This window comes from Symsagittifera roscoffensis, unplaced genomic scaffold (assembly GCF_963678635.1).
Source record: "Symsagittifera roscoffensis unplaced genomic scaffold, txSymRosc1.1 SCAFFOLD_123, whole genome shotgun sequence".
NCBI classification, from domain to species: Eukaryota; Metazoa; Xenacoelomorpha; order Acoela; family Convolutidae; genus Symsagittifera; species Symsagittifera roscoffensis.
Window position 1 is genome coordinate 86,094 of NW_026971479.1, and position 11,057 is coordinate 97,150.

The 11,057-nt window shown below is 42.4% G+C and overlaps 1 protein-coding gene across 1 annotated transcript in view; it reads right to left on the reverse strand.

Annotated features, from left to right (window-relative positions):
* Positions 1-10,613, reverse strand: part of LOC134856463 (trichohyalin-like) — an 11,462-nt gene extending 849 nt beyond the window's left edge. The window contains exons 1-26 of the mRNA XM_063872734.1: positions 10,530-10,613; positions 10,136-10,213; positions 9,818-9,955; positions 9,303-9,440; positions 9,072-9,164; positions 8,786-8,923; positions 8,527-8,646; positions 8,271-8,408; positions 8,132-8,149; positions 7,755-7,892; positions 7,616-7,633; positions 7,239-7,376; positions 6,981-7,118; positions 6,465-6,602; positions 6,326-6,343; positions 5,949-6,086; positions 5,696-5,833; positions 5,438-5,575; positions 5,240-5,317; positions 4,920-5,057; positions 4,403-4,540; positions 4,145-4,264; positions 3,887-4,024; positions 3,628-3,765; positions 3,277-3,506; positions 1,269-1,537 (exon numbers count right to left, since the gene is read on the reverse strand). Coding sequence (XP_063728804.1) covers positions 1,269-1,537; positions 3,277-3,506; positions 3,628-3,765; positions 3,887-4,024; positions 4,145-4,264; positions 4,403-4,540; positions 4,920-5,057; positions 5,240-5,317; positions 5,438-5,575; positions 5,696-5,833; positions 5,949-6,086; positions 6,326-6,343; positions 6,465-6,602; positions 6,981-7,118; positions 7,239-7,376; positions 7,616-7,633; positions 7,755-7,892; positions 8,132-8,149; positions 8,271-8,408; positions 8,527-8,646; positions 8,786-8,923; positions 9,072-9,164; positions 9,303-9,440; positions 9,818-9,955; positions 10,136-10,213; positions 10,530-10,613 — 3,196 coding nt within the window. The remainder of the gene's footprint in view (positions 1-1,268; positions 1,538-3,276; positions 3,507-3,627; positions 3,766-3,886; positions 4,025-4,144; positions 4,265-4,402; positions 4,541-4,919; positions 5,058-5,239; positions 5,318-5,437; positions 5,576-5,695; positions 5,834-5,948; positions 6,087-6,325; positions 6,344-6,464; positions 6,603-6,980; positions 7,119-7,238; positions 7,377-7,615; positions 7,634-7,754; positions 7,893-8,131; positions 8,150-8,270; positions 8,409-8,526; positions 8,647-8,785; positions 8,924-9,071; positions 9,165-9,302; positions 9,441-9,817; positions 9,956-10,135; positions 10,214-10,529) is intronic.
* Positions 10,614-11,057: the final 444 nt, after the last annotated feature.

Genomic DNA, 11,057 nt, shown 5'->3' on the forward strand with positions numbered 1-11,057 from the left:
GGAAAAGGCGAAAAGCAATTTTTACTCTCGTATTTCTCTAGCGACCTTCCAGCAATTCTAATTGGAATCTTCTGAACTTGATTTCCGTATTTTCAGTTGTCGCGAGAAAACTTGAGCATGATAGGCCTCAAAACAAAATTAAAAAAAGAACAACTTTCATCCCCCAAAATCAAGAATAGACTTCTAACTCAAGGTCACTTTTACAAACATGACCGACTATCTCATACTCCCCGGACTCAAAATCGATGTCCTCGTCATGCGTCGTCGTCATTTCAGTGAGCCCTCCAGATTGATGAGTGTGTCCTCAAGATACAGCGGACATTGGTCATTCACAGAAGTTTGGAGCAGATTCAAATTTATCTACATCCCCTAATTTCATAGCCATTTAAAAATTGTCACATTATAGCTAAACAACAATCAAGATCTGCACCCAATCTTCATCTTGAATTTCAGCTTATAAGCTATCCTTGAAAATTTCTTTTTGTTCTAACCAATCTGAAAATTGTCATGCAGAATTTTTGGTTTCTGTGAATAAACTTAATATATTAATAACAATTATTTTTACGCTTAATTTTCTTTTTCCGTGCCCTCAAATCAATGCCCCCCTGTCCTTCGAGGTACTGAGTACAGGACGCAATCGACCCCGTGATTTTGCCTCATCAGTTTACTCTTCAACATCGGAACTGATCACGATCTACTCCCATGCATTCAGCTGTTCATAGGGCTCGCACCCACTCCCTTAGCTCTTGCAATGGTCCTCGTTCGCTCTTGCAATTCAATTTGGATTCTCTGTGAACAAAGATGTCAGTGCTGCTCGAAAACCGTGAGAAGGCATCGTATGCGACCCCCAGGGACGTGCTTCACCTCCATGTGTACAGCGAACATTTTTGCACGCAGTCCTAAAACAAACTCAAGCCTCCCGCTCTATTCAATGGAAATGTAACGTATTCACTGTTGGTAACTTCGACTCCCCGATAATTCATTACATTCTCCTATCATAGCGCCAATATCGCGCTTACTACGAAGAGGAGTGATTTTTTTGCTGATAGTCGGGTAACCCTATCGACTTAATTTCCTCGATATCCCATATCAAGCAGAGGTTTTGATACCGGACACGGGCATTCACCATGCCTCAAGTTGATGCTCCGGATGTTGCGTTCTCCAGAAAGTCTCGAGCAAAAGTTCAAACTAAAATCATCTTCACATCAATCTCGTCCACAATCTTGATCATTATTCGTCCGTCTTCGCGATCTCACTTTGTTTCTAACGTGAGATCGCGACCGATGTGAATGATGTGACATCAGCGCCAGGGCGCACACACTTCAGCACTGAGAAAGCGTTGTCGATCTGCAACCCTTTGACTAGAGGCTTCCACCCATCGCTATGTGTAACAGATAATGACTTCCACACAGGTTCGCCATGACTGATCCCACCAAAGACTTTGCATTCAATGGTAGATCTTAGGCCCTCGCTCACGGCAAAACCCCATCTCTGCCTCAAGGCCGATTTTCTATCCCCTGATATGCTTCTGGACCATCTGCAAACACTCCATGCCAGGATTCCACGCTCAAACACCGTCATCAGATGGTGCTCTGATTCTAACATCTCCAGTGGACTTCAGGACTACACGTCCCTCGAGAAGAATCCCAGTGCCCGTCGCTAGTTTTCCCCGTGATGCGGGTGTAAACACTCATCCACTATTTGCACTTCCTTCTGCTCATTCTGTGTAATATCATTAAACCAAATGGCAAATCCTTTCTTTGAAAAAAAATTGTATTCCGACGCAAGACCGTCCCGTCCCCAACCTCTGATCGCTTTTTATAGACAAACTAACTGGCTCAATCTTCTTTGATGATTTCGTTTCGACTTGCTCATGTCTACCTAAGACTCCTCTCGATGAGGCATGATCAGCTTTGTTTCCATGTTAAAGTTCCCAAGATCCTCATCCTTTCCGGATGAAAGTCTCACTCGCCCCCGTGACTTCTCTTTTTGAAAACTAGTCCTTGGGGATATGGGCAGCACGATGGTCTCAGCAGCCTCCAAAAAAATTCCCATGCTCGTAGACAATATGTTGTCTTTTACTGCCAGCCTCAGCTCTACCTTCCCCTCAGAAACGCGACACACTCTGGCATCTTCTCAAGTAGCACAACTTGGCTCGGTTTTTTTCCCCCTCGGTCGAAACAATGTCCGAATATTTTTCTCTGTCAAGATTTTCAGCAGCTTCCGCAACTTCAAACTTCGAAAAGGCAGCTCCCGCTTCCGAATCCCAAAAAGTGTTGTATGCTATTCCTATCACGCCGGGACACACACTGATTTTCACCTTGCTTCGTGGGTCTCCGTGTAGTCCTTCAGCTAAAACCAGGCTACTACACAATTCATGGCTCTCATCAGTTTTCTTGTTGGAGAAACCTTCGGCCTCTCGTCAAGTTTTGCATGTTTTCTCCGTGTACTGGCCTCGAGCCCATCTCCCTTGTCAATCCCAGCACTCTGATACTCATTCAGGATGACGGTCCGAGATTCTCTTCTCCAATGATTCAACTCTCGCCCGCACTTTGATAGAATGCCTGGAGTAGTAATCGGATATCACCGACAAAATCCATCTCAAGAAAACAGTTGGCATTTTTTCCTCCTTGAAAAAAACCATGAATTGTCTCGAGCAATATGCTTTGTCAGTATTCGATACACGTGCAGGGACTTTGCCGCCCAGTTTGAGCTTATCTTTTGAAGTCAGTGTTTCTAGCGCCACTCCCTGCCACACTCCACGTAAAACACTCATTGCCCCCGCCGTCCCTAACAAAAGAATACGCCCATCAACGGTAGTTGCCGGTGAAAGTGCCCCTCATTTTTGTTCTCAAAAATACCCCCAGCAACAGTTTCTCTCCCAGCTGACTCCTCAATTCAAGCTTTTTTCACTTCTGTCCTGTGTTGGGTAGCCCAATTGCTGCACTTTCTGGATACCCCCCCGATCAAGTTTCTTCAGACAGCTCTCTCTCTCTCTCTCTCTCTCTCTCTCTCTTGTTCTTTTGTAGTTTCCAGAGCTATCCACCAGGGGCGAGCAGTATTTTCTCATCGGTCCACTTTTAAGGGGTCACTCGCTAATTGCTTTCCAATTCCCCTGGTATCGACTCGAGATCCATTCTTAAACCGATTTTCCACTTCCCACTTTTGTCCACTGATGGTTTTCTCTCCTCGCATTCGTCTTCTGGGGTGTGAAGTCTTTTTTCAGTTTCTCAAAGTTGTGGGCGGCTTCCATCTCGATCAAAAACCTCAGCCAACTTTCGGGTCACCGTGCCTGATTTTTGTAGGCTGTCGTTTTTCCATCTTGCCAGAACAAATGAAGCCGTCTCTTTCAAATTCTTCTCTGAGACCGCCTCTGCCGAAGAACTCGACCTCACTTCTTTACTCGGGGGAATTGTCACAATCATCACAGAATCCACTTCTTTAATCAGGTCCCCTTCATTTGACTCCTGCCTCCCCTGTTTGCTGACCTCAGGAATATAAAAATCCTTAATCGTAATATTAGTTATACTTTTATCATCATATTCAGTCCTAGTTTTTTTATCCTCTGTTTTCTCACTCAGAGTAGAGCTATCATCACATGATTTAGCTTCGCCACTCTTCTTCTACCTTCCGCTTCCTTTTCCTCGACCTCACTCCGTTACTCCGGGGCGTTGTCACAATCAGCACAAAATCCATTTCTTTATCCAGGTCCCTTTCATCTGACTCCTGCCTCCCCTGCTCGCTGACCTTAGGAATATAAGTATCCTGAAACATAAAATGAGTTATACTTTTTTCATCAATTTCAGTCCCAGTTTTTTTAACTTCAGTTTTCTCACTCAGAGTAGAGCTATCATCACAATATTTAGCCTCGGCACTCCTCATCTACCTCCCGCTTCCTTTTCCTCGACCTCACTCCTTTACTCCGGGGCGTTGTCCTAATGATCACAGAGTCCACTTCTTTATCCTGGTCACCTTCGTCTGACTCATGCCTCCTTTTATCGCTGACCTTCGGAATATAAATAGCCTTAATCATAATATTAGTTATACGTTTATAATCAATTTAAATCCTAGTTTTTACCTTCAGTTTTTTTCACTCAGAGTAGAGCTATCATCACAATAATTAGCCTCGGCACTCGTTTTCTACCTCCCGCTTCCATTTCCTCGACCTCGCTACTTTACTCCGGGACGTTGTCACAATCATCGCAGAATCTATTTCTTTATCCAGGTCACCGTCATCTGACTCCTGCCTCCTCTGTTCGCTGACCTTAGGAATATAAATATCCTTAATAATAATATTTGTTATACTTTTATAATCCATTTCAGTCCTAATTTTTTTATTCTCAATTTTCTCACTCAGAGTAGAGTTATCATCACATGATTTGCCTCAGCACTTTTCTCCTACCTCACGCTTCCTTTTCCTCGACCTCACTCCTTTACTCCGGGGCGTTGTCACAATCATCACAGAATCCATTTCTTTATCCAGGTCCCCTTCATCTGACTCCTGCCTCCCCTGTTCGCTGACCTTAATAATATAAGTATCCTGAAACATAATATTATTTATAAGTTTTTCATCAATTTCAGTTCTAGTTTTTTTATCTTCAGTTTTCTCACTCAGAGTAGAGCTATCATCACATTATTTAGCCTCGGCACTCCTCTTCAACCTCCCGCTTCCATTTCCTTGACCTCACTCCTTTACTCCGGGGCGTTGTCACAATCATCACAGAATCCACTTCTTTATCCAGGTCACCGTCATCTGACTCCTGCCTCCTCTGTTTGCTGACCTTCGGAATATAAAAATCCTTAATAATTATATTAGTTATACTTCTATAATCAATTTCAGTCCTAGTTTTTTTATTCTCAGTTTTCTCACTCAGAGAAGAGGTATCATCACATAATTTGCCTCAGCACTCTACTCCTACCTCCCGTTTCCCTTTCCTCGACTTCACTCCTTTACTCCGGGGCGTTGTCACAATCATCACCGAATCCATTTCTTCATCCAGGTTCCCTTCGTCTGACGCCTGCCTCCCCTGTTCGCTGACCTTAGGAATATAAGTATCCTGAAACATAAAATTAGTTATACTTTTTTCAAAAATTTCAGTCCTAATTTTTTTTATCTTCAGTTTTCTCACTCAGAGTAGAGCTATCATCACAATAATTAGCCTCGGCACTCGTCTTCTACCTCCCGCTTCCATTTCCTCGACCTCATTCATTTACTCCGGGGCGTTTTCATTATCATAACAGAATCCACTTCTTTATCCAGGTCACCTTCATCTGACTCCTGCCTCTTCTGTTCGCTGACCTTCGGAATATAAATATCCTTAATAATAATATTAGTTATACTTTTATAATCAATTTCAGTCCTAGTTTTTTTATTCTCAGTTTTCTCACTCAGAGTAGAGTTACCATCACATGATTTGCCTCAGCACTCGTTTTCTACCTCCCGCTTCCATTTCCTCGACCTCATTCCTTTACTCCGGGGCGTTGTCATTATCATAACAGAATCCACTTCTTTATCCAGGTCACCTTCATCTGACTCCTGCCTCTTCTGTTCGCTGACCTTCGGAACATAAATATCCTTAATAATAATATTAGTTATACTTTTATAATCAATTTCAGTCCTAGTTTTTTTATTCTCAGTTTTCTCACTCAGAGTAGAGTTACCATCACATGATTTACCTCAGCACTCTTCTCCTACCTCCCGCTTCTTTTTCCTCGACCTGACTCCTTTACTCCGGGGCGTTGTCACAATCAACACAGAATCCATTTCTTTATCCAGGTTCCCTTCATCTGACACCTGCCTCCCCTGTTCGCTGACCTTAGGAATGTAAGTATCCTGAAACATAATATTAGGTTTTTCAACAATTTCAGTCCTAGTTTTTTTATCTTCAGTTTTCTCACTCAGAGTAGAGCTATCATCACAATATTTAGCCTCGCCACTCTTCTCCTACCTCCCGCTTCCATTTACTCGACCTCACTACTTTACTCCCGGGCGTTGTCACAATCATCACAGAATCCACCTCTTTTTCCAGGTCAACTTCATCTGACTCCTGCCTCCTCTGTTCGCTGGCCTTATGAATGTAATTATCCTTAATCATAAAGTTAATTATATATTTAAAATCAATTTAAATCCTAGTTTTTATCCTCAGTTTTCCCACTCAGAGTAGAGCTATCATCACATGATTTAGCCTCGGCAGTTTTCTTCTATCTCCCGCTTCATTTTCCTCGACCTCACTTCTTTTTTCCGGGGCATTGTCACAATCATCACAGAATCTACTTATTTATCCAGGTCCCCTTCATCTGACTCCTGCCTCCCCTGCTCGCTGACCTTAGGAATATAAGTGTCCTGAAACATAAAATGAGTTATACTTTTTTCATCAATTTCAGTCCCAGTTTTTTTATCTTCAGTTTTCTCACTCAGAGTAGAGCTATCATCACAATATTTAGCCTCGGCACTCCTCATCTACCTCCCGCTTCCTTTTCCTCGACCTCACTCCTTTACTCCGGGGCGTTGTCACAATGATCACAGAATCCACTTCTTTATCCTGGTCACCTTCGTCTGACTCCTGCCTCCTCTGATCGCTGACCTTCGGAATATAAATAGCCTTAATCATAATATTAGTTATACGTTTACAATCAATTTAAATCCTAGTTTTTACCTTCAGTTTTCTCACTCAGAGTAGAGCTATCATCACAATAATTAGCCTCGGCACTCGTTTTCTACCTCCCGCTTCCATTTCCTCGACCTCACTCCTTTACTCCGGGGCGTTGTCACAATCATCACAGAATCCATTTATTTATCCAGGTCCCCTTCATCTGACTCCTGCCTCCCCTGTTCGCTGACCTTAATAATATAAGTATCCTGAAACATAATACTATTTATAATTTTTTCATCAATTTCAGTAGTAGTTATTTTATCTTCAGTTTTCTCACTCAGAGTAGAGCTATTATCACAATAATTAGCCTCGGCACTCGTCTTCTACCTCCCACTTCCATTTCCTCGACCTCATTCCTTTACTCCGGGGCGTTGTCATTATCATAACAGAATCCACTTCTTTATCCAGGTCACCTTCATCTGACTCCTGCCTCTTCTGTTCGCTGACCTTCGGAATATAAATATCCTTAATAATAATATTAGTTATACTTTTATAATCAATTTCAGTCCTAGTTTTTTTATTCTCAGTTTTCTCACTCAGAGTAGAGTTACCATCACATGATTTGCCTCAACACTCTTCTCCTACCTCCCACTTCCTTTTCCTCGTCCTCACTCCTTTACTCCGGGGCGTTGTCACAATCAACACAGAATCCATTTCTTTATCCAGGTCACCTTCATCTGACTCCTGCCTCCTATGTTCGCTGGCCTTATGAATGAAATTATCCTTAATCATAACGTTAATTATACATTTAAAATCAATTTAAATCCTAGTTTTTATCCTCAGGTTTCTCACTCAGAGTAGAGCTATCATCACATGATTTAGCCTCGGCACTTTTCTTCTATCTCCCGCTTCCTTTTCCTCGACCTCACTTCTTTTTTCCGGGGCGTTGTCACAATCATCACAGAATCTACTTATTTATCCAGGTCCCCTTCATCTGACTCCTGCCTCCCCTGCTCGCTGACCTTAGGAATGTAAGTATCCTGAAACATAATATTAGGTATACTTTTTTCAACAATTTCAGTCCTAGTTTTTTTATCTTCAGTTTTCTCACTCAGAGTAGAGCTATCATCACAATATTTAGCCTCGGCACTCTTCTCCTACCACCCGCTTCCATTTACTCGACCTCACTCCTTTACTCCGGGGCGTTGTCACAATCATCACAGAATCCACTTCTTTTTCCAGGTCGCCTTCATCTGACTCCTGCCTCCTCTGTTCGCTGGCCTTATGAATGAAATTATCCTTAATCATAACGTTAATTATACATTTAAAATCAATTTAAATCCTAGTTTTTATCCTCAGTTTTCTCACTCAGAGTAGAGCTATCATCACATGATTTAGCCTCGGCACTTTTCTTCTATCTCCCGCTTCCTTTTCCTCGACCTCACTTCTTTTTTCCGGGGCGTTGTCACAATCATCACAGAATCTACTTATTTATCCAGGTCCCCTTCATCTGACTCCTGCCTCCCCTGCTCGCTGACCTTAGGAATATAAGTGTCCTGAAACATAAAATGAGTTATACTTTTTTCATCAATTTCAGTCCCAGTTTTTTTATCTTCAGCTTTCTCACTCAGAGTAGAGCTATCATCACAATATTTAGCCTCGGCACTCCTCATCTACCTCACGCTTCCTTTTCCTCGACCTCACTCCTTTACTCCGGGGCGTTGTCACAATGATCACAGAATCCACTTCTTTATCCTGGTCACCTTCGTCTGACTCCTGCCTCCTCTGATCGCTGACCTTCGGAATATAAATAGCCTTAATCATAATATTAGTTATACGTTTATAATCAATTTAAATCCTAGTTTTACCTTCAGTTTTCTCACTCAGAGTAGAGCTATCATCACAATAATTAGCCTCGGCACTCGTTGTCTACCTCCCGCTTCCATTTCCTCGACCTCACTCCTTTACTCCGGGGCGTTGTCACAATCATCGCAGAATCCATTTCGTTATCCAGGTCACCGTCATCTGACTCCTGCCTCCTCTGTTCGCTGACCTTAGGAATATAAATATCCTTAATAATAATATTTGTTATACTTTTATAATCCATTTCAGTCCTAATTTTTTTATTCTCAATTTTCTCACTCAGAGTAGAGTTATCATCACATGATTTTGCCTCAGCACTTTTCTCCTACCTCCCGCTTCCTTTTCCTCGACCTCACTCCTTTACTCCGGGGCGTTGTCACAATCATCACAGAATCCATTTCTTTATCCAGGTCCCCTTCATCTGACTCCTGCCTCCCCTGTTCGCTGACCTTAATAATATAAGTATCCTGAAACATAATCTTATTTTTAATTTTTTCATCAATTTCAGTACTAGTTTTTTTATCTTCAGTTTTCTCACTCAGAGTAGAGCTATTATCACATTTTTTAGCCTCGGCACTCCTCTTCAACCTCCCACTTCCATTTCCTTGACCTCACTTCTTTACTCCGGGGCGTTGTCACAATCATCACAGAATCCACTTCTTTATCCAGGTCACCGTCATCTGACTCCTGCCTCCTCTGTTCGCTGACCTTCGGAATATAAAAAACCATAATAATAATATTAGTTATACTTCTATAATCAATTTCAGTCCATGTTTTTTTATTCTCAGTTTTCTCACTCAGAGTAGAGTTATCATCACATAATTTGCCTCAGCACTCTAATCCTACCTCCCGCTTCCCTTTCCTCGACCTCACTCCTTTACTCCGGGGCGTTGTCACAATCATCACCGAATCCATTTCTTCATCCAGGTTCCCTTCATCTGACGCCTGCCTCCCCTGTTCGCTGACCTTAGGAATATAAGTATCCTGAAACATAAAATTAGTTATACTTTTTTCAACAATTTCAGTCTTAGTTTTTTTATCTTCAGTTTTCTCACTCAGAGTAGAGCTATCATCACAATATTTAGCCTCGGCCTTCCTCTTCTACCTCCGCTTCCATTTCCTCGACCTCACTCCTTTACTCCGGGGCGTTGTCAAAATCATCACAGAATCCACTACTTTATCCAGGTCACCTTCATCTGACTCCTGCCTCATCTGTTCGCTGACCTTAGGAATATAAATATCCTTAATAATAATATTAGTTATACTTCTATAATCAATTTCAGTCCTAGTTTTTTATTCTCAGTTTTCTCACTCAGAGTAGAGTTATCATCACATATTTTGCCTCAGCACTCTTCTCCTACCTCCCGCTTCCCTTTCCTCGACCTCACTCCTTTACTCCGGGGCGTTGTCACAATCATCACCGAATCCATTTCTTCATCCAGGTTCCCTTCATCTGACGCCTGCCTCCCCTGTTCGCTGACCTTAGGAATATAAGTATCCTGAAACATAAAATTAGTTATACTTTTTTCAACAATTTCAGTCCTAGTTTTTTTATCTTCAGTTTTCTCACTCAGAGTAGAGCTATCATCACAATAATTAGCCTCGGCACTCGTCTTCTACCTCCCGCTTCCATTCCTCGACCTCATTCCTTTACTCCGGGGCGTTGTCATTATCATAACAGAATCCACTTCTTTATCCAGGTCACCTTCATCTGACTCCTGCCTCTTCTGTTCGCTGTCCTTCCGAATATGAATATCCTTAATAATAATATTAGTTATACTTTTATAATCAATTTCAGTCCTAGTTTTTTTATTCTCAGTTTTCTCACTCAGAGTAGAGTTACCATCACATGATTTTGCCTCAGCACTCTTCTCCTGCCTCCCGCTTCCTTTTCCTCGACTTCACTCCTTTACTGCGGGGCATTGTCCTAGTCATCACAGAATCCACTTCTTTATCCAAGTCTCTTCCATCTGACTCCTGTCTCCCCCGTTCGCCAACCTTAGGAATAACAATAGGAAGTTTTTAATCTCAGTTGTTTTTTGCACAGAGTAGAGCTATCTTTAGTGATTTAGCCTGGGCACTCTGCTTCTTTTCCCTCAAGCGAATCATCATGCCGAGCAGCTCCTCTCTCGCCTTTTCATGCAGCCCTGTGGCCATCAGGACAGGTTTACAATTCCTACTACGGTTTTTCACGGCTCTTTTTTTGAATTGCTCCAATGTATTTTTCCGTTACACCTTTTGATTGAACTCGCGCAAGAAATCCCGCCACTCTTTTTGATTCAACTTACTCAAGAACATCCACTTATTTCCTTCGAAGGTGTTCTTTTGCCTCACCACATCAGTCAAGAGTACCATGCCCACGCTAGAGAGCTCGATCGCCAGTGACAACTCCAGATTCTTCCTGGGAGATCCCAAGAGTGGTGTGGCCGTGTCCAAACAAATATCACCGCTCAAGTCTTGCAGCAGCTCGCGTGTAGTACCCGGACTATAATTCCCGGTCGCCCCCTCCTAGTTGAGTGCAGCCCCCAACTCCATCTCTTCTTCAGATTCGCAGAGGTTTTCATCCATACACACACACTCTCTCTCTCTCTCTCCTGTTAC